This window comes from Lynx rufus, unplaced genomic scaffold (genome assembly GCF_022079265.1).
Source record: "Lynx rufus isolate CCGP_SWC_20201006 ecotype Redwood Valley unplaced genomic scaffold, mLynRuf1.p SCAF_13, whole genome shotgun sequence".
In the NCBI taxonomy this organism is placed as follows: Eukaryota; Metazoa; Chordata; class Mammalia; order Carnivora; family Felidae; genus Lynx; species Lynx rufus.
In genome coordinates this window covers 13,680,062-13,700,718 of record NW_025814827.1, presented here as the reverse complement: position 1 = coordinate 13,700,718, position 20,657 = coordinate 13,680,062, and the positions used below count along the sequence as shown (strand labels likewise).

General features: G+C 39.8%; 1 protein-coding gene across 1 annotated transcript in view; it reads left to right on the top strand.

Moving 5' to 3' along the window:
• The window catches only part of TLN2 (talin 2), a 199,780-nt gene that overhangs the window by 10,111 nt on the left and 169,012 nt on the right, over positions 1-20,657 (top strand). The window contains exons 7-8 of the mRNA XM_047075024.1: positions 17,774-17,837; positions 18,870-18,974. Of these exons, the coding sequence (XP_046930980.1) occupies positions 17,774-17,837; positions 18,870-18,974 (169 nt within the window). The remainder of the gene's footprint in view (positions 1-17,773; positions 17,838-18,869; positions 18,975-20,657) is intronic.

Genomic DNA, 20,657 nt, shown 5'->3' with positions numbered 1-20,657 from the left:
GGCTTTGGTAGTGGGACCTGAGCTGAATGCCAGCTGGGGGCAGACGTCACTTGTCTGTAGGATATGCCAAAATGAGATGTGTTGAGTAGGGCATCAACTGCATTGTGTTCAAGTACATTGAGGAGAAAGGATAACATAAATGCCAACTTGGCCCTTGATCCCACTTTAACTTTGGTGGGAAGTAGCTGGGACCAGCATATGTCCTAGAGTAAGAAGAAAACCTGACTTCTTTGACAGAGGTGACAGAGGTGCTTGGACAACATAGTGTTTGTGCTAAACTGAGTTGTTATCCAAAATAAAACAAAAGAAAACACCCTCTCCCCTTATGTTAATGAATCCCAAGGAACCTATCCAATATGCTTCTTTGGCCTACAATATAGGCCTTGAGTGACCTTGAGTCTGAGAATGGCCCCTACACATGTCGTGGCACTGACTTTGTTCTGTATTTTCCAAACAAGTCCTATAGTCGAGGTTCCCAAGGGCCCGTTACTACCCAGTCGGTCTGGCTTCCTTCCTGCAGGAACCACGGGAAGTTTTGCCTTTCTCTGTTCTGTGACACCCCAGATGCCTTACTTGTGTTGGGATTCCAAATGGTATCAGAGCATTGGTATTGCTCTTACAGTGTCTCCTGCAGTTTGGAGGCCTCTGGAAAACCTCATACTTACACTCCAGTAAAAGATGCCCCTTGTCTTACTCTGTGGTAACGAAGGTTAAGCAATCGTATTCAGTCTGTTTCGTTTTTCTGAGATTATAGTAAGAAGCTCATGCCTGTAGTGGTATGTGTATCCTTACTCAGATTCCAAATTAAAACAAGCTTATTATGCCTAGTGGCAATTATTTTTCCTTATGAATTTGATTTACGTTTTAATTAGACCAAATCTAGTCTAGGTAGTGAGGCATTTTCATTTTATGTAGATGTTTAATTGTATACATTATTGCATATACTCTTCAGGTAAAACTTCCTGAGGATAGTCGTCTCCTTTTAATTAAAACAAAACAATGGGGTCACATTTCCCTGACTGTGTGTTGGAAATTCAGAATGTTTTCAGGGATAATAAGTCTGAGCTGTCCCTGGTGACTGGCTGGGCCATTTTTGCCAGCCTTTGTTTTTTCCTACCTGGCTCTCCTATGTACTATGCGCTTGAACGAATTCAGAGTTTAAAAAAAAAAAAAGGTGAAGAGGTTAGACATGTCACAGAGCCAGGTTAAAGGTCCAGCCAGGCCAAAATATCAGCCACATAGCTTCTCAATAAGGTACATTAGTGAGTATATTTCTTTCACTGTTTAAAAAATTTGTACAGCACTTTTGCTCAAAGTCTGCCTACTCTGGACCTTTCTGTGAGGTCTGCCACACCTTTCTTCAGATCCTTTAATGGCTTCTGGACTCAGTACCAGCTTGGTGAAGGTATTTATTTAGAACAACGGAAATCGGAGACTCTGGAAGATTTTCAGTTTTCAGAGATTTAAGGATTATTAAATGGCTCCTGTCTGCTCTGCGTATGGGGGAAATAGATGCAAGAGAGACAGAGACAGAAATAAGACACAGAGCCATGGAGAGCTAGAATCCAGAAAACAGCCAGTTGTCCCAGATCGAGTCTGATGTGCTTTATCTCCATGACCCTTTGCTTCAGGTCCTCTGCAAAGAGCCCCAGAAAGGGATATTTTATCAGAGCGTGAAATAGACCCAGCACAATCCAATAATCATATGCATACTTGATGCTCTTCTGTGGTAAGAAAATGCTTGCAGAGAGCATGCCATCTGGTATTCTTTCACTCCATGAGGACTTCATATGTGTGTTCTATTGTGCCAGATATAGGAGGACTTAGGATGTGTGTTCTATTGTGCTGGGTATAGGGCAGATAGGAAAATATATGCTAATTCCTTGCCTTTTTTGAGGCTATAGTCTCCTTGGCAAATCAACATGAAATTGTTACTATGGAGAGGTGAAACTTGGCTCTGATTTTGACTATGTTTTGAATGCAGTGTGGTCTATTTAGGATTTCAAAAGTTGCAGTGCAGGCTATAGAGACTGCTGTGAATTATTTCAAGAAAGGTGGCAAAGGTATGGTGCCAGAAGCAATGTTGATGAAAGAATTTAGCAGAATAGAAGGCAAATGTAAAGAACATTTAGCTCAAAACAGCAGTAACACCAAAACCAGTGTAATAATGACGAACTGCAGACCCCTTAAAAACATGGTGGAAAACTCGAAAAAGTGATCAGAGTCAAAGCCTTCTATGGATCGTACTGTTATCAAAGAAGGTAAGATGCACTGATAAACTTTAGACCTTGAATCAAGTGCGTGTGATAAAACTGAGGGCAGTTCCAGGTGATGGGTATAGAGTGTTCACTATATAATTCTTTCAACATTTTCTGTGTTGGAGATTTTTCATAATAAAACGTTGGGGAAAGATTTACAGCTTCAAAGAATAGGAGTAGATGGCATAACTTCCAAACCAGTGCCAAGGAGGAAGAGCAGAGAGGAGATACAAACAACTTGACCAATGCAAGAGTAGTTGAGCCAGATGGATTATGGAAACACACCCTATGGTATATAAGATGTACAAATTAAGGGAAATACTTCTAAATATTGGACATCCTAGCAAGAAAAAGTAAATCAAACTATTAATAGAGGCTCTCATATTATATAGGTCTGTACTACTTCTAAAAGACACACACTTTAAGGACAGAGGAAAGTTTAAAGGCATATAGAAAATAATGCCCTAGGAAACTAGTTAAAGCTAGAGAAGCTGTATTTAATGTCACACAAAATAGGACTTAAGACCAAAAAAACTGAAGTAGAGACAGAGAAAGCCATTATAAAGATAGAAGGACCAATTCACCAGGATGATAAGTTGTGAAACCTGTGTGCACCTGACATTAGTTTAAAATAATTAAAGGAAAAAGACAGTATTAGAAGGAGAATTTCAGATATACATTATTAGTGGAACAATTTAGTGTGCTTTACTCAGAGAGTGAAAAGTAAAACAAGATGAGAATAAAAGATTTTAGTCAAGAGAAAGTAATGAAATAGAAATCATAGAATCAACACAACCCAAAGCTGCTGCTTTGGAAAAATTAATATGTTAATCTCTGGTAAGTTTGATCAAGAAAAAAGAAAAGTAGAAAAAGGCAAAAAAAAAATTATTGGTAATGAAAATGAGGCAGAACTTCAGATAAACTCGTTTTAAAAATCCTAAGAGAATGAAATGCAAGCTTGAAACCAAAAAAATAAAAAATAAATTGAAAATAGACACAAAAAGGATTCTGAGAAAATCAGAGATCACTAAACTTGAAAGAAATTGCCTTACCCGTTGAAAATAAACCACACAAAACAACAAAATGAAAACTAGGATCGAGGCTATTTTACATTAATTTTGTTTCCCTTCTCTTATGTTCATCTGCTGTGTGTCTTAAAGTCCTCATATGAGTGAAGTCATATGATATTTGTCTTTCTCTGACTAATTTCACTTAGCCTAATACCCTCTGGTTACATCCACGTAGTTGCAAATGGCAAGATTTCAGTCTTTTTGATAGCTGAGTAATACTCCATTGTGTGTGTGTGTGTGTGTGTGTGTGTGTGTGTGTGTGTACATACATACATACATATCACATCTTCTTTATCCATTCATCCATCGATGGATGTTTGGGCTCTTTCCATACTTTGGCTATTGTTAATAGTGCTGCTATAAACATTGGGATGCATGTGCCCCTTCAAAACAGCGTATCTGTATCCCTTGGATGAATACCCAGTAGTGCAGTTGCCGGGTCATAGGGTAGTTCTATTTTTTTTTGAGGAACCTCCATACTGTTTTCCAGAATGGCTGCACCAGCTTGCATTCCCACCAACAATGCAAAAGACATCCTCTTTCTCCGCATCCTCGCCAACATCTATTGTTGCCCGAGCTGTTAATGTTAGCCATTCTGACAGGTGTTAGGTGGTATCTCATTGTAGTTTTGATTTGTATTTCCCTGATGGTGAGTGATGTGGAGCATTTTTTCGTATGTCAGTTGGCCATCTGGAGGTCTTCTTTGGAGAAGTGTCTATTCATGTCTTTTGCCCATTCCTTCACTGAATTATTTGTTTTTTGGGTGTTGAGTTTGATAAGTTCTTTATAGATTTTGGATACTAACCCTTTATCTGATATGATGTTTGCAAATATCTTCTCCCATTCTGTCAGTTGCCTTTTAGTTTTGCTGATTGTTTCCTTTGTTGTGCAGAAGCTTTTTATTTTGTTGAGGTCCCAGTAGTTCATGTTTGCCTTTGTTTCCCTAGCCTCCGTAGACGTGTTGAGTAAGAAGTTGCTGTGGCCAAGATCAAAGAGGTTTTTGCCTGCTTTCTCCTCAAGGATTTTGATGGCTTCCTGTCTTACATTGAGGTCTTTCATCCATTTTGAGTTTATTTTTGTGTATGGTGTAAGAAAGTGGTCCAGGTTCATTCTTCTGCATGTCACGGCCCAGTTTTCCCAGCACCACTTGCTGAAGAGACTGTCTTCTTTCTATTGGATATTCTTTCCTGCTTTGTCAAAGATTAGTTGGCCATATGTTTGTGGGTCCATTTCTGAGTTGTCTATTCTGTTCCACTGATCTAAATGTCTGTTTTTACGCCAGTACCATACTGTCTGTATGAGTACAGCTTTGTAGTACAGCTTGAGGTCTGGGATTGTGATGCCTCCTCTTTGGTTTTCTTTTTCAAGATTGCTTTCGCTATTCAGGGTCTTTTCTGGTTCCATACAAATTTTAGGATTGTTTGTTCTAGCTCTGTGAAGAATGCTGGTATTATTTTGTTAGGGATTGTACTGAATATGTAGATTGCTTTGGTTAGTATAGACATTTTAACAATATTCTTCCTATCCAGAAGCATGGAATCTTTTTCCATTTTTTTTTGTCAATTTCTTTCATAAGGTTTCTATAGTTTTCAGTGTATAGATTTTTCACATCTTTGGTTAGATTTGTTCGTAGGTACTTTATGGTTTTTGGTGCAATTGTAAATGGGATAGATTCCTTTATTTATCTTTCTGTTGCTTAATTGTTGGTGTATAGGAATGTAACCAATTTCTGTGCATTGATTTTATATCCCACAACTTTGCTGAATTCATGGATCAGTTCTAGCAGTTTGTTGGTGGAATCTTTTGGGTTTTCCATAGAGATTATCATGTCATCTGCGAAGAGTGGAAGTTTGACCTCCTCCTGGCCGATTTGGATGCCTTTTATTCCTCTGTGTTGTCTGATTACTGAGGCTAAGACTTCCAATATTATGTTGAATAACACTGGCGAGAGTGGACATCCCTGTCTTGTTCCTGACGGTAGGGGGAAAGCTCTCAGTTTTTCCCCATTGAGGATGATATTAACGTTGGTGTTTCATATATGGTTTTTATGATCTTGAAGTATGCTTCTTCTATCCCTACTTACTTGAGGGTTTTTATCAAGCAAGGACACGGTCTTTTATCAAATGCTTTCTCTGCATCTATTGAGAGGATCATATGGTTCTTGTCCTTTCTTTTATTAATGTGATGAATCACATTGATTGTTTTGCGGATATTGAACCAGCCCTGCATCCCAGGTATAAATCCCACTTGGTTGTGGTGAATAATTTTTTTAATGTATTGTTGGATCCGGTTGGTCAATATCTTGTTGAGGATTTTTGCATCCGTGTTCATCAGGGAAATTGGTCTATTTACCTCCTTTTTAGTGGGGTCTCTGTCTGGTTTTAGAATCAAGGTAATGCTGGCTTCATAGGAAGAGTTTGGAAGTTTTCCTTCCATTTCTATTTTTTGGAACAGCTTCAAGAGAATAAGTGTTAACTCTTCCTTACATGTTTAGTAGAAATCGCCTGGAAAGCCATCTGGCCCTCTACTCTTGTTTTTTGGGAGAGTTTTGATTACTAAGTCGATTTCTTTATTGGTTATGGGTCTGTTCAAATTTTCTTTTTCTTCCTGTTTCAGTTTTGGTAGTGTATATGTTTCTAGGAATTGGTCCATTTCTCCCAGATTGCCCATTTTATTGGCATATAATTGCTCATAATCTTCTCTTATTATTTTTATTACTGCTGGGTTGTGATCTCCCCTCTTTCGTTTTTGATTTTATTTATTTGGGTCCTTTCCTTTTTCTTTTTGATCAAAGTGGCTAGTGGTTTATCAATTTTGTTAATTCTTTCAAAGAACCAGCTTCTGGTTTCATTGATCTGTTGTAATGTTTTTTTGGTTTTGATAGCATTAATTTCTGCTCTAATCTAGGATCAGGCTATTTTAGGGAACAGAAAGAAAGAAAATTTTAAAAACCTTCTCACCTTAATTTGGAACTAGCAGAATCAAATAGAGTGCAACGTGACATGTATTTTGATGTAACTGCCAGTTATGACCAGTTTCTTGTAGGAATGGAACATTTATTCAGCAATTTATGGCATGCCTTCTAGGCACTGGGGATAGAGCCATGTAAAAAACACAAACATTTCTGCCCTCATGGAACTTACATTCTAGTGCAGAGGGGCAGGTAATAAGTAAAATACAAAATAAGAGAAAAAGATGAAAACGCAAGACTAAAAAAATGGAACTATCACTCTGGGCAGGTGATACAATTATCTGCATATATAATCCACTTGGTCTGCAGAGAAACTTCTTAGAGTTAATATTATCAGGGTTCCTAGAAAAAAGATAAACATATAATGGCTCATCACCACCTAGGTCCAAACAATAGTATTCATACTCACCTGCAGGGCTGGAAAACAAAATACTATTTATTTATATATGGCAAATAGTATTCCCATACATAACAAAAAGAAAATGTAATTTTTAAAAGGAGAGACCTTTGGGATGCTTGAGTAGCTTGGTCATTTGAGCGTATGACTCTTGATTTTCGTTTGGGACATGGTCTCACAGTCATGGGATTGAGCCCTGCCTCTGACTTCACAGTGAGTGTGGAGACATCTTGAGGTTCTCTCCCTGCCTCTCCCTCTTCCCCTTTCCCACTTGACCTCTCTCTCTCTCTCAAAAACAAAACAAAACAAAAAAAAAAAAAACAAAAAACAAAAAAAACTTTTAGAACAAAAAGTATGATTTACCTATGAATAGAGGTATCTAAAAAGCTCCAAGATCTAACCAATAAAATGATAAAAGATAAAAGTTCATTGAAGAGCTAAGTCAAGATCTGAATAAATGGAGTGGTTTGTTAGATTAATGTGTAGGAAAACTAAATGTCATAATAGCAATTCATTTTCATCTATAAAATACAGTTCACTTTTAATCCAAATCCCACATACCAAGTAATGAGAAAACCTAATTTTAAAATGTATATGAACCTCTTAACCCCTTCCTACCTGTTTTGCCTACCCTCCAACCCCTCCCATCTCTGGTAATCCACAGTTTGTTTCCTGTGTCTGTGAGTTTGTCTTGTGTGTGCATTCATTGTTTAGATTCCATTTGTAAGTGAAATCATATTTGTCTTTCTCTGACTTAGTGATAATATCTTCTAGATCTATCCATGTTGTTGCAAATAGTAAGATTTCATTCTTTTTTGTGTTTGGTTGAATAATATTCCATTGTGTACATATACACCACATCTTCTTGATCCATTCATCCATCGATGGACACTTGGGTCACTTCCATATCTTGGCTATTATAAATAATGCTGCAGTGAACATAGGGATGCCTACATCTCATTGAATTGGTATTTTTGTTTTCTTCCATTAAATACCCAGAAGTGGAATCGTTGAATTGGATTGGTGAAGGAGATTGAGATACAGGCTTTCAGTTATCAAGTAAATAGGTCATGGGATGTAAAACATAGTATAGGGAATATGGTCAATAATATTGTAATAATTTTATATGGTGACAGATGGTCTTACGGTGGGGTTCATTTTGTAATTTGTAAAAATACTGAATCACTATGATGTACATCTGAAACTAACAGGATATTGTATGTTAATCATATGTGAGTAAAAAAAAAAAAAACTTATAAGATTATATGTATTTGTCAATATAACCATCAAAAAGTAACATGTACCAGTCAAGCCTGAAGAATGACGAAGGCTAATTGAAGGACTCACATAAATACCCAATTTCTTACAAAGCTATAGTAATCAAAATACTCTATTACTGATGCTGGGTGATAAGAGTTCTACAGGTTGATAAACCTATATTTATTGAAATTAAAATATTGGGCGAAACCTATTACCAAAATAAGAGTGAAGCTCCACAGTGTGGAAGAGGAAATTTGCATATTTGCAAAGCACGCTACAAACAACACATTAATATCCAGAAATCATTAAGAAAAGAAAAAACTAAGGAAATGACCACCCTGGATAGCAATAGGTACTTGAGAAAAGAGGAAACTTGACTGACTTATAAAGATAGGGAAAAATATTCAGTCTCGTAAGTAAACCAAATGCAAAATCAATAAGGGTATAGCATTTCGTGTCCATTAGATGGGGCACAAATTTAAATGTATGAAAACATCAAAGTGCTTTACAGAGGAAACAAGACATTTCAGAAAATGAACCTGTTGAATTTAAAAATACACACAAAGAGAAACAGAATATGTTGTTTATAGATACAAGGAGGTGAAGAAACATAATCAAATATGCATGGGAACTATAAGGAAGTGAATATAGTTAGGGAGAGAAAGAAGGATGGTTTGGGACTTCAGATAAATCTATAATTTCTCTTTAAAAACAGGTAGCAATCAGAAAGCAAATATGACCACATGATTGGTATATTCCCAATGTTTCTGCAATTAACAGTTCTTTAAAAAAGAAAAATGCAAATAGTCTGTGAGGTAACAAAAGCTTGGATTCACTGAGGTTGAACATATAACATCTGGCGAAGGCAAAATTAACAGGCCTTGGAGTTCACACAAGGTTCCACGGTGCTGTGTGCTGCAGGGGGAAATAGCCAGTGGTTGGGTATGGGAAGGTGGGTAACAAGTGAGGACCCCTCTCAGCCCTGAGGACCATAGCCCTTTGTCTTGTGGGCATGTGCCTTGGATGTGTTCTATTGAGAAAACAAAGCGACTCAGGCTGTGAATCTCTGTTGAAGAAATCAGAGTGGACTTGGAAGTTTTTCACCACAAACTCAACATAATTCTCTTGTCAACAAGCAAAGCTTTTGACACAGTAGGAGGCCTCAAGTCAATTTTTCTCTTGGCGTTTGTTCAAACTCCTATTCCTTCTTTGGACTTGGTCTTTGGAATAATTTGGCTGTGGATTGTGTTTTCAAACTAACGGTGAAGGAGGCATTTCAGTTTGTGGGTTTTTTTTAATTTTTTTTTAACATTTATTTTTGAGACAGAGCACGAGTGGGGGAGGGGCAGAGAAAGGGAGAGACACAGAAACTGAAGCAGCCTCCAGGCTCTGAGCTATCAGCACAGAGCCCCATGTGGGGCTTGAACTCATGAACCGTGAGATCATGACCTGAGCCAGAGTCGGATGCTTAACCCATTGAGCCACCCAGGGGCCCCGCAGCTTGTGTTTTTCATCCGTTCTGTCTTACCTCCTGTTCCTTACCATTACCAGCCCGTAGTTTCTTTAGTGCCTCTGCCATTATGTGCCTGACAGCCTAGGACTCTCCTATTGCTTTGAGAAGGCCATGACTGTCCAGTGGTGCCTTCATGTTCCCCTTTAGCAGCAGCCTCCTAAAGCTGGTGCCTACCTCCCTAACTACTTTCAGACTCCAGGACTTTCAAACCAGTTGCTGTCTGCCCCAAGTTGCCTCTGAGCCCCCAGACAGGTTCCAGTCCTTAGACGAAAGGGCATAGCGATTGGTTCGGGAGCTTGGAACTGCTGTGTGGCTGAGGTTAGGTCCTCAAGCCCTTTCCCGAGCTGCTTCCATGCCATCTCCACTCTACACTTCTTACCACTTTAAGTGTTTCCCAGCTCAAAAGATGTTTCCTTCCTCCCCTGTCATCACCACAGTTAGCCAGGATTTAACCAGTACCCTCAATTGCACAGATATATTCGTCTTTGACTCTGGCTTCAAATTCTAGTGTGTCTGATTCCATCACTTGAGCTTTCAGCCCACAGTGTTAGTGGTTCTCCAAATTCAGCATACATCACAATTGTGTGGAGGGCTTGTTAAAACTCACAGTGCAGGGCTTTGCTTCCAGAGCTCCTCCTTCGGCAGGTCCAGGATGAATCCTGAAATTTGTCCCTTCTGAGCCATTTCCAGATAATGCTGATGCTGATGGTCCTGGGACCAGGCTTTGAGAACTTTAGGTGCTATCAAATTTGAAATGTTGTTGCTGGCCGTTTGGTGATTTACCGTGAAGGTTGCAGTTAGTAAACCTGGGTGTTACAGTGTCCTGTGGGTGACACTGCCCCCTGCTTATACCCTTCTGCTTTCCCTCCCCTCTAAGTCTCCACCCTTTGCTGGGTAAACACCTGACTGCTTTGTGTGTTCCTTTCTGAGAAATAACACTCCTAGGAAGGAATCTATCTACTTTGCAGATGATCGCGCCAGCTTAGAGAATGGTGACTTGGCTGTGCTCATGCACTTGGGGCAGCTCTGGGACCAGTGAGAAGCAGGTCCACATTTCTCAAAATCAAAGCTGACTCATATACTTGTATACGTCTTGCCAGACCATAGAATATCTTTAAGATCCCTCTTTTGGAATTTCTTGAAGAAGCACCTTTAATTTTATATTAAAAAAAGTGAATATCTAGATTTGAGTCTAGACCCTGCTCCCCCAAATGTGTTGATTAAATTCCCCTTGTTCAGTGGCTTCTGGACATTTCTAAAAATTGCTACTGCTATGGTAATTTTCATCATTACATGATTTGGTGTTTCTCGTCTTTTATTCTTTGTGTCAAGGTTCTGAAATACTGATCACATGGTAGATTTGTTGATTAAAGGATAACTTGGAAGGATCAGAGTGTTGAGTGGCTAGAAGTGTGGTGTCTGGAGACCATAGAAGAGGCTTAAGTTATTGGTTGTGGTTAAGAACAATATAGCATCACTGAACCTCATTTTTCATGTACAAAATAGGATATTTTCTTCCAAGGGCTTTTGTCAGAATTTAATTAATCTACTTATATATGTAAAGCACCTGAAACAGCGTTTGACTTTAATAAACAGCAGCTATTAACAGAAATCCTCTATCAACATAGTTTTAGGCTGTTGATAATTCAAAAAGACATTTAAAGTACAGAATATAGGATATCTACATCTCTGAAACCCTACAATTAAACTTGCAACTTCTGTGTTCACTTGCTCGTCTTTTGATGAAAGACCAAAGTTTTTTCTTGTTGCGGATCCCCTTGGTTAGGGTTCTTTTGTTGTTTTCTTTGGATGAACCCCGTCACCTAGGACAGAATTGAAAGACCATCCTGAAGCAATCCGAAGATGAGCTATTTTTAGATTTTTGTGGTTTCCTCTTTTCAGTATTTTACAGTTGTCACACATCTAGTAACTTTTTAAAAATGTTTACCTTTCTTAAGCATTCAGTAGCTTTCTTTTTGTACCAGGTTAGCAGTTTCTGGGCGGTGCTGGCTTATTACATTATCATGTGATGCATGGTCAGCAGCAAGGGTGGACAAAAAACACAGCTGAGTTGGCCACTGGCTACAGACTTTCAATTTCCCATTGATCTTGAGCGTGTAAGAAGAAGAGCTCAAATTAGCCCGCCATCCTAGGGAAATGAAGGATGTTATAAGTGCACCCAGAAAAAGGTGTTCTTTAAAAGGCTCCGGGTAACAGAAACCCATGGTAGAAGGGAAGGAAAAAAAAAAAAGAGGTTAGAGTGGGAGAGAGCCAAAACATAAGAGACTGTTAAAAACTGAGAACAAACTGAGGGTTGATGGGGGGTGGGAGGGAGGGGAGGGTGGGTGATGGGTATTGAGGAGGGCACCTTTCGGGATGAGCCCTGGGTGTTGTATGGAAGCCAATTTGACAATAAATTTCATATATTAAAAAATAAATAAATAAATAAAAGGCTCGGGGTAAGGTTTGGAGGAGGAGAGTGCTAATCTTTTAAGAAGGGAATATTGAAGGACTCAGTAGGAGGGACTTTGCTTGGCCAGAGCCTGCTTAATTAAGAGAAAAATGTCCAATCAGGTTTGACAATCTGACCCATTTTCTCAAAGAAGGCTGACAGATTTCACTTGCATGCATGTCCCAGATGCTTAGGAGCTCTCCAAGCTCGGGTTTGGTAATCACAATAGCAACTGGGCTGGAACTGCTGCATTGCTGGCTGGCAGGCAGGGGTGACAGGCTGCCTGCTTCCCCTAGCTTCACTCTGACACTGTGAACTTTGCTGATTTACTGGAGAAAAACACGTGCCACACATGGGCACACACACACTTCATATTTTCAAATACCTTACAATAAACTCCCAAGTCAACTCCTGTGACATCAAGGCTGAACCTCTAGTGCAAGCTTCTGGAAGTTGTTTTCTGTACCGACTGAAGGATGGGAATGTCAGTTTGCAGAGTTTGAACAGAGGCATCTTGTTGCCACACAGAACTTTGCTGACATTAATGCCCGACGTGTTCTACCCCTGCCTGGCCACTGGACACTGCCATCTGGCATTCTTCTAGTAAAAGCCATTGTTGTGAGGGGTTGGCTCGGGTCCCTTTTGGGATGCTTTGGGTTACCATAGCCAAGCCTCCCTTTGTTGGTAGCACAACAGCTGCTGTCCAGTGGTCCACTCGTGATGGTTTTTCACTGTTATTTTCAGCGTGCTTCTGAGGAAAACTGTGTTGTTGGGTAGATCCGCTCTTGCTCTGGGAAGTCAGAAGCTCCCAGTCCTAACCAGTCCTGTGACCTCAGCTAAGTTACTTGACTTCTCTGTAACTCAGTCTTTTGTGTGTGTGTGTGTGTGTGTGTGTGTGTGTGTGTGTGTGTGTGTGAGAGAGAGAGAGAGAGAGACAGAGAGAGAGAGAGAGAGAGCGCGATATCTTGGTGCATTCCAGTTCTCAATCACATTTTTGTCCATGAAGTTGCTTAATGATAGTCATAACGTCCAAGGTGCTGCTGCTTAGATCGTTCTTAGACCCTGCCCCTGCTGACTGACTGACTTGGGCTCTGAAGAAATCCAGATTGCTCTGCCACTAGATCCCTGAAATTCCAGAAAACGTACTTAAAACTTTTGCCAATGGAAATGGTTTGCAGATTGACCAGGCTTCATTATTCAAGTGTTAGTATAGTCAGAATCTGGCCTCACCGTACCTCCCCTCTATGTTTTTGCTGGAGTATTGTTTCAAAACATTTGTTTACTTCTGAGACAGAGAGAGAGCAGGTGCACAAGCAGGGGAGGGGCAGAGAGAGAGGGACAGAGGATCCAAAGTGGACTGTGAGCTGACAGCAGAGAGCCCGATGCAGGGCTTGAACTCATGAACCATGAGATCATGACCTGGGCAGAAATCAAGAGTCAGAGGCTCAGCTGACTGAGCCACCCAGGTGCCCCCCCTTGCTGGAGTATTTTAGAGCAAATTCCAGGCAGCGTATTATTTCATCTCTAAGTACTTCAGTATGTTTTTCTGACAAATAAAAAAAAAAACTTAAACACATATAACCAGAAATCTATCCTAACACCTAACACAATTAGAAATAATTCTGGGATGTCTGGGGTGGCTCAGTTAAGCCTCCACTCTTGATTTCAGCTCAGGTCATGATCTCATGGTTCACGGGGTGGAGCCCTTCGTTGGGCTCTGTGCTGACAACACAGAGCCTGCTTAGGATTCTCTGTCTCCCTCTCTCTCTCTGCCCTTCCCCTGCTTGCACACATGTGCTCTCTACTCTCTAAAAACAAACTTAAAAAAATAATCCCATAATATCATCTAATACCCTGACACTGTTAAATTTCCCTCCAGTGTCTCACAAATAACATTTTACTTCATATCAGGATTCAGACACAGCCTACAAATTCTATTTGGTTGATATGGGTTTTTGTGTTTTCTATTTTTTTTTTTAAAAAAAGCTTTATGGAGATGCAGTTTACATACAATATAATTTGCCCATTTATAGTGTATGGTGTTTTTAGTGTATTCACAAGATTGTGCAACCATCACCCAATCTAATTTTAGAACACTTGTCCCTCCTGATATAAACCATTTGTCTATTCGCAGCCACTCCTCAAATCCCCATCCCCACCCCCAGCCTCTGCAAGCACTGATCCTATCTATAGATTTGCCTATTCCAGAAATTTCCTATACATGATACCACATCATATGTGGCCTCTTGTAATGGACTTCTTCCACTTAGCACAGTGTTTCCATGTTGGCTGTTGTATCACACTTAATTGCTTTTTATTGCTGAATAATGTTCTATCATATGGATCAACCACATTTTGTTTATCCCTTCATCAGTTGATGGACATTGAGTTGCTTCTACTTTTTGGCTATAACAAATACTAGGAACATTCATATACAGATGTTTGTATCAACATGTTTGCATTTTTCCTGGATACATGCCTAGGATTAGAATTGCTGTCTAATATTTTGAGAGACTACCAAGTTGTTTTCCACAGCAGCTGCACCATTTTACATTCCCACCAGCAATGCATGATGCCAATTTCTCCATATCGTTGCCAACATTTATTGTCCATTTTGTTATTGTAGCCCTCTTAGTGGATATGTGGTATCATACTGTAATTTTCTTTTAATGTCCCTGGTGGCTACTGATATTAGGTATATTTAATGTGCCTTTGGCCAATTGTGTATCTTCAGAAAAAATGTTTTTACGGATCCCCTTCCCATTTTTTGATTGGGTTGTCTTTTCATTGTTAGGTTGTAAGATTTCTTACATATTCAGGATATAAGTCCCTTATCGGGTACTTAATTTGCAATGTTGTCTCCCATTTTGCGGGATACTTCCTCACTTTCTTGATGATATCACTTGGACTTAGGGATTTTTTATTTTGATGTAGTCATACTTTTTCTTTTACTGAATATGCTTTTGTTACTGTATCTTAAGTCTTGGTCTAACTCAGGGTCATAAGGTTTTATTCCTATATTCTGTTTTATCCCTATATTCTAAGAGTTTTACAGTTTTAGCTTAGATGTAGGTCTCTGATCCATTTGGGGTTACTTTTTGTGTTTGGTGTGAAGTAGAGGGTCAACTTCATAGTTTTACTTATGGATATCCAGTTGTCTCAACACCATTTGTTAAAAAGACGATTCTGTTCCCAGTGAAAAACGACTCCTTTGCGGTAACTTAACCAGCTATAAAGGTAAAGGTTAATTTCTCGACTCTTGATTCTATTCCATTGACCTGTCTATTCTTAGGTCAGTACTCCACTGTTTTTATTACTGTAGCTTTGTGGTAAATATGTTTTTTGAAACTCTTTTAATAGTTACTATGTCCTCTTTTTCATATCTACCACCAAGCTGTTTATTTGTGAGGAACCTGGGTTCTTTTTATAGAATTGCCTAACTTAGACTTGGGCTTATTGTACCCTGGTGGTATCACTTACCATGTTCTTCTCTCCTTTTGTAAACCAATATTTAGATTTAACATCTTAATTAAATTCAGGTTAAATTATATTTTTACTTGCTCTTTATTGCCAAGAATACTTCCTGGGTGGGGCGGTATATTTCCTGTTACATCAGTTAGGAGACATGTGCTGTCTGGTTATCCTACTTTGATTGATAACAAAATCGATTAAGTGGGTTTGAATCAGACTGAACCATCTACTATAAAGCTCTCCATTAACTTGTCACTTACTGATTTTAGCAGCCACTCAGCCTTGTTTTGATCTATTGCTTATTTCATTAGAAGCTATAAAATGATGATTTTGGACTCCTTTTCTACTTCTCTATTGGTTAGCTTTGTTTCTTGCCCTAAATCAGTTTTCAGTAAGAGTTGATGCCCTAGCCACCTATTAAGGTGACCACTGATTATTTTAAAGGATCTTTATGGGATTTCATAGATCTTTGTTTTTACCCATTGTGGTCATCAATTTTTATGGCATTCTGATTGCCCCATAGCATGAAATTAGCTATATGATGTGTGGCATTTGCTTGAAAATAATCCTGGGGAGGGAATAGGTGAAGTCAGGAATGGCCGTGAATTAAAATTGTTGAAGCTCCATGGTGGATTCATCATCTCTCTTCTTTTGTAGAAGGTTTTACACATCATCCTCTTATTGGCCAATGGTTACCCCTTGATGTCAGTCCAGTGTCCTTTTGATAGCTTCTTTGATCTCAGGCCTAAGAAGCCCCAAGAACATTTGATATATTTCCTACCCCAGAGTTAGAATCAGTCACTTCTCCAGGGATTCTTGATTCCTTTTAGCAAGAAATGGTATTTGGAGGCCACCTGGTTGAGGCCTTGGGGGGTACTCATTGCCACCTTGCCTTTAGCTCCCTCTGTGGACATACTAAAAAATGTTCTTCAGAAAAAAGAATGAATCAGACATTCAGACCAGTATGTCCAATTTGAATGAAAGATTGCAAGATTTTCAGTTAGCTTTTTTATTTTTTTGGGGTTTTTTTTGCTTTATTTTGATCTGCTAACAAGTTTGGTTTCTTACAACTAACGTAATTACCATTTACTTTATCTTAATTATATATCATGCAGTATAACCTAATTTTGTAGTGTGTGGTATATTTGTGTGTTTAGCAGAGAAAGGGTAGTAGTTTTAAAATAAAGCTATCAATATTTAGTATGTCTTCTGTAGTTCATTTTAACTTTAAGACCTATCTCACGAGGGATGTATACTTAAAAGAGTTTTTTCCAGTGTTATTTAAAGTCATTTTTCTCCCTGTAGTTAGACTGTCAACTTGATAAACTGCTAGGTTGATTTTTTTCAGTTTGCTTTGGATTTTTAGGTGTTGAATTTTTTCCCTCCACTTTGTGATTCTAGGTGGTTCTAAAGTGATAACTGTAAAACAAGGAATATCCAGAGGTTTTTTTTTCCATCCTTTGCACGGATGAACGGTGCACTTTGAACGGTGTTCCCTTTGCACCGTTTTTCCCTTGTTTCCATAGAGAATCATTTTAGTTAGTACTAGGTGTATCCTTGTATTGTTTTAAAAATACACATTAACGATATAAAATGAAAAATGCTTTGTTTCCTTTATCACAAAGACACTTTTGTACCCTTTGCTTTGTCATTTCATGATGTATCATGGAATTTCTTTCTTCTTTTTTTTTATTTAAAATTTTTTTAATGTTTATTTATTTTTGAGAGAGACAGAGAGAGAGACAGAAAGTGAGTGGGGGAGGAACAGAGAGAGAGGGAGACACAGAATCAGAAGCAGGCTTCAGGCTCTGAGCTGTCAGCACAGAGCCCATTGCAGGGCTCAAACCCAAGAACCGTGAGATCATGACCTGAGCTGAAGTCAGATGCTTAACCGACTGAGCCACCCAGGTGCCCCTGGAATTTCTTTCTTCTTAATGTTAGTTTGTTCTTTATATCAGACTGGTTTTATATTTGTGTCCTATTGAAGTGCATTGTGGGATGTGATAGTCCATTCTTTTTTTTTTTTTTTTTTAATTTTTTTTTTCCCAACGTTTATTTATTTTTGGGACAGAGAGAGACAGAGCATGAACGGGGGAGGGCAGAGAGAGAGGGAGACACAGAATCGGAAACGGGCTCCAGGCTCTGAGCCATCAGCCCAGAGCCTGACGCGGGGCTCGAACTCACGGACCGCGAGATCGTGACCTGGCTGAAGTCGGACGCTTAACCGACTGCGCCACCCAGGCGCCCCAGTCCATTCTTAATTTGTACCATCAAATACTGGGAGAGTTAGTGAACTGAGTTGTACAAAAAGTTTGTTTTCTTTGCTTCACATCATAGAACAAATGCCTTACTTTTTTTTTTTTTTTTGTATTCTCTCTCAGTCTAAAGGAATTCCTGCCCAAAGAATACATCAAGCAGAGAGGAGCTGAAAAGAGAATATTTCAGGTATTGGAAATATACAGAACTTTATTATTCCTCTCACTCCCTATCTCATCTATTAGTATGAGAGGGGCCTCTGCACCTAATAGTTTCGTACCCCGTGCATGTACTCTACTTATATCATAAATGATTAGTGGCTCAAGAGTAAAGAAGCTGACAGTTCTACTCTGGGCAGATTTATTATCTTAATCCGTACCTTCTTGCTAAAGGTTACTTAGTCCTTCTGAGAAAAATGTGCATACATTTAATTTTAAAGGCATTATCTTGGTAGCATGGAAACAAGGTGATTTGCTATTAAAATGCACTGAGGAAGAAGCTACAAGTAGCTTCTTTGTCCTGATATTTGTCCTTTGAAGCTTGGAATTTGAAAATTTGTATCTTTTTAAAATCTGGTTTTTTCCCCCTAAAAGAGAGTTGTCTGTTCTAGGCCAAGAGTAAAAAAAAAAAAACCCTATTATCAGCTTTGCCATGCAACAATCACACCAGTGAATCCAGAATATCAGTCGCTTTTGGTACTGAAATGTAAATATAAGTTGAAATAGAAATTTCCTGTGTATAAAACATATTTTTTACCCTGTCTTGTTTCCAAGCCCTCTAATACGCAGGTATTTATATATCTGGGTCTTGGGAAACTGCATATTTTGCATGCATGTTAGAATTATACCTCTCCTGGAGAACATTGTTGTAGCTCTCATTGAAAGCATTGCTTCTGAACCTATTGGGATATGGAGTTCTCCAAGAAGTCGATGACACTCAGGGACCCTTGTCTGCCATGCTGCACTGTGGGAACTGCTGTGTATAGTTACAACATCTCTAGGGAGTTTGGGGTCCAGTTCTAGTTAACAAGCCCTGCATTCGAGCTTTCTCTGTGCTCCGGTCCTTGGTCAGCCGGTACATGGGTCACGGAGAGGTCTGCAACACAAAACTCGATGACTGATCATTCCCAGCAACTGTACGTGGCATATATCTTAACCACCTCTCCCAAGTCCACCTGCTGGCAGAACTCCAATAACTGATCCTTGCTGCTGTCACTTGTAGGAGCATAAGAACTGTGGAGAGATGAGCGAAATAGAAGCCAAGGTCAAGTATGTGAAACTCGCCCGATCCCTCCGGACGTACGGTGTGTCCTTTTTCCTGGTGAAGGTAAGTGGGCAGGGTGCAGAGGGGGTTTGCCTCTACCACCTCCGCTATTAAAGTATCTGCTATCAGGCTGGGTTTGTTGTCCTTAGACCCCTAGTATTTGCGGATGAAGCAGCTGGCCAGTGGTGACCAGGTTAGCCATGGGACAGACATGAGGTGTGTGAGCTCTAAGGCTGCTGAGGGAGCCTGGCCGCCCACAGGCCTCCGGGCACTTGTGTCTTGCCTTGGCACACTGTTGATGGTACAGCGTCACCGAAGGGGCACGTTTACGTCTGCTTGTGAACACTCTCCTCTGGAAGTGTTTGACTTTAAGATTACCAAGAACGCCCTGTACTATGTGCAGGCTGTTGATCACTGCATACCGAATTGATGTGGTGAACGCAGCACTTACTTTGTATAATTGACCTGAGCTGGGCGATTTTTTGTGGCCGTCAGATCTCTTTTCATGGGAATTGTGTGCCTTCCTACTAGAAGGAAAAAGGTGGGTCTTTGAAATTCAAGACTAAGGCCCTTGATGGGTGTGTTCGTAGGTGGACTGGAAAGTACTCTCATTAGCTTCTTTCCCCCTTGGTCCATCCTGACCTCACATACTCTATTTTAGTCATCTCACTAATAGGTTTCATTGATTTCCACTTGTTTTGCTGCGATTCTTGGCTTCCTGCCTTTTGCCCTTGGCCCTGGAGAAAACTCCACCCTGTGGTGGGGTTTCTCATGTTGCTTTACACAGAGGGGAGTATTACCCACTGAGCTGCAGCTGCTTTCAGGGACAGAAGTCCCAAGGCCAGAGTCAGAGTGATTTAAGGAGGTTGCTCTCCCCACAGCTCAAGAGAACTGGAGAAGAAGAAAGTTATACTGTCCTCTAGGATGTTTGGGGATAGAGATGTTTTTCTTGACTCAACTCCCCACTGGAGGAAGCTGCCTCATTTGGGCTGAGAAGAAACAGAGATGTTACACTGAAAAGAAAGTGATCTGCTTCATGCTGAGGAGTTCCTTAAACTGAACAGCTCTCGGTTTTACACCCGAAAATGCCAGAGCCTTTGCAAATGATGAATGCATAGGTGAATCACTGTGTTTTTCAGAAAAACAATTTAGAAGCTGAATTTTTTATATTTAGTGTGAGTTTGCAACTATCCATGAAGTTTTGAATGGGGCTGATACCTTGTCGGTAAAAATGACTCCATCCCACAAGACAGCAACAGGAACATAGAGTAAACAGTTACATGCCAAGGATATCTTACTCAAACCTGTCAGCAGCCCCCTGGAAGAACTACTGTAACTTTCTTTTTACAAATGAGAAAAAGAGGCCCCGAAAGATCAAATGAGTTAGCTGGGGCCCAAGGCTAATACCTGAAGGAGGCACCTCTTGAATTGAGGTATCTCTGATTTCAAAGACCTTATTCCCTGCCTTTGCCCTCTGCTGCTTGGCTGAGGTGAGCCTGTTGGAACTGTAGTCACCTGCTCTCATCACCCTAGCTCTTACATCATCACCATGAACAGATGGCAAGGTCTTCTTGTTATAGAAGAAAAAGCTGCTTTCATGGATGATTCTGAAGAACAGTAGATGACAGCTGAGTCCCAGTACCTAAGAGGTTAAACAGGTTCTCAGCATGTCTGATGCTTTGGCGTTGGTTTCCATGTTCTTGAGTTTTTCTGTAGTCCTTTATGTGTAAAATTCACCTCTTGCAT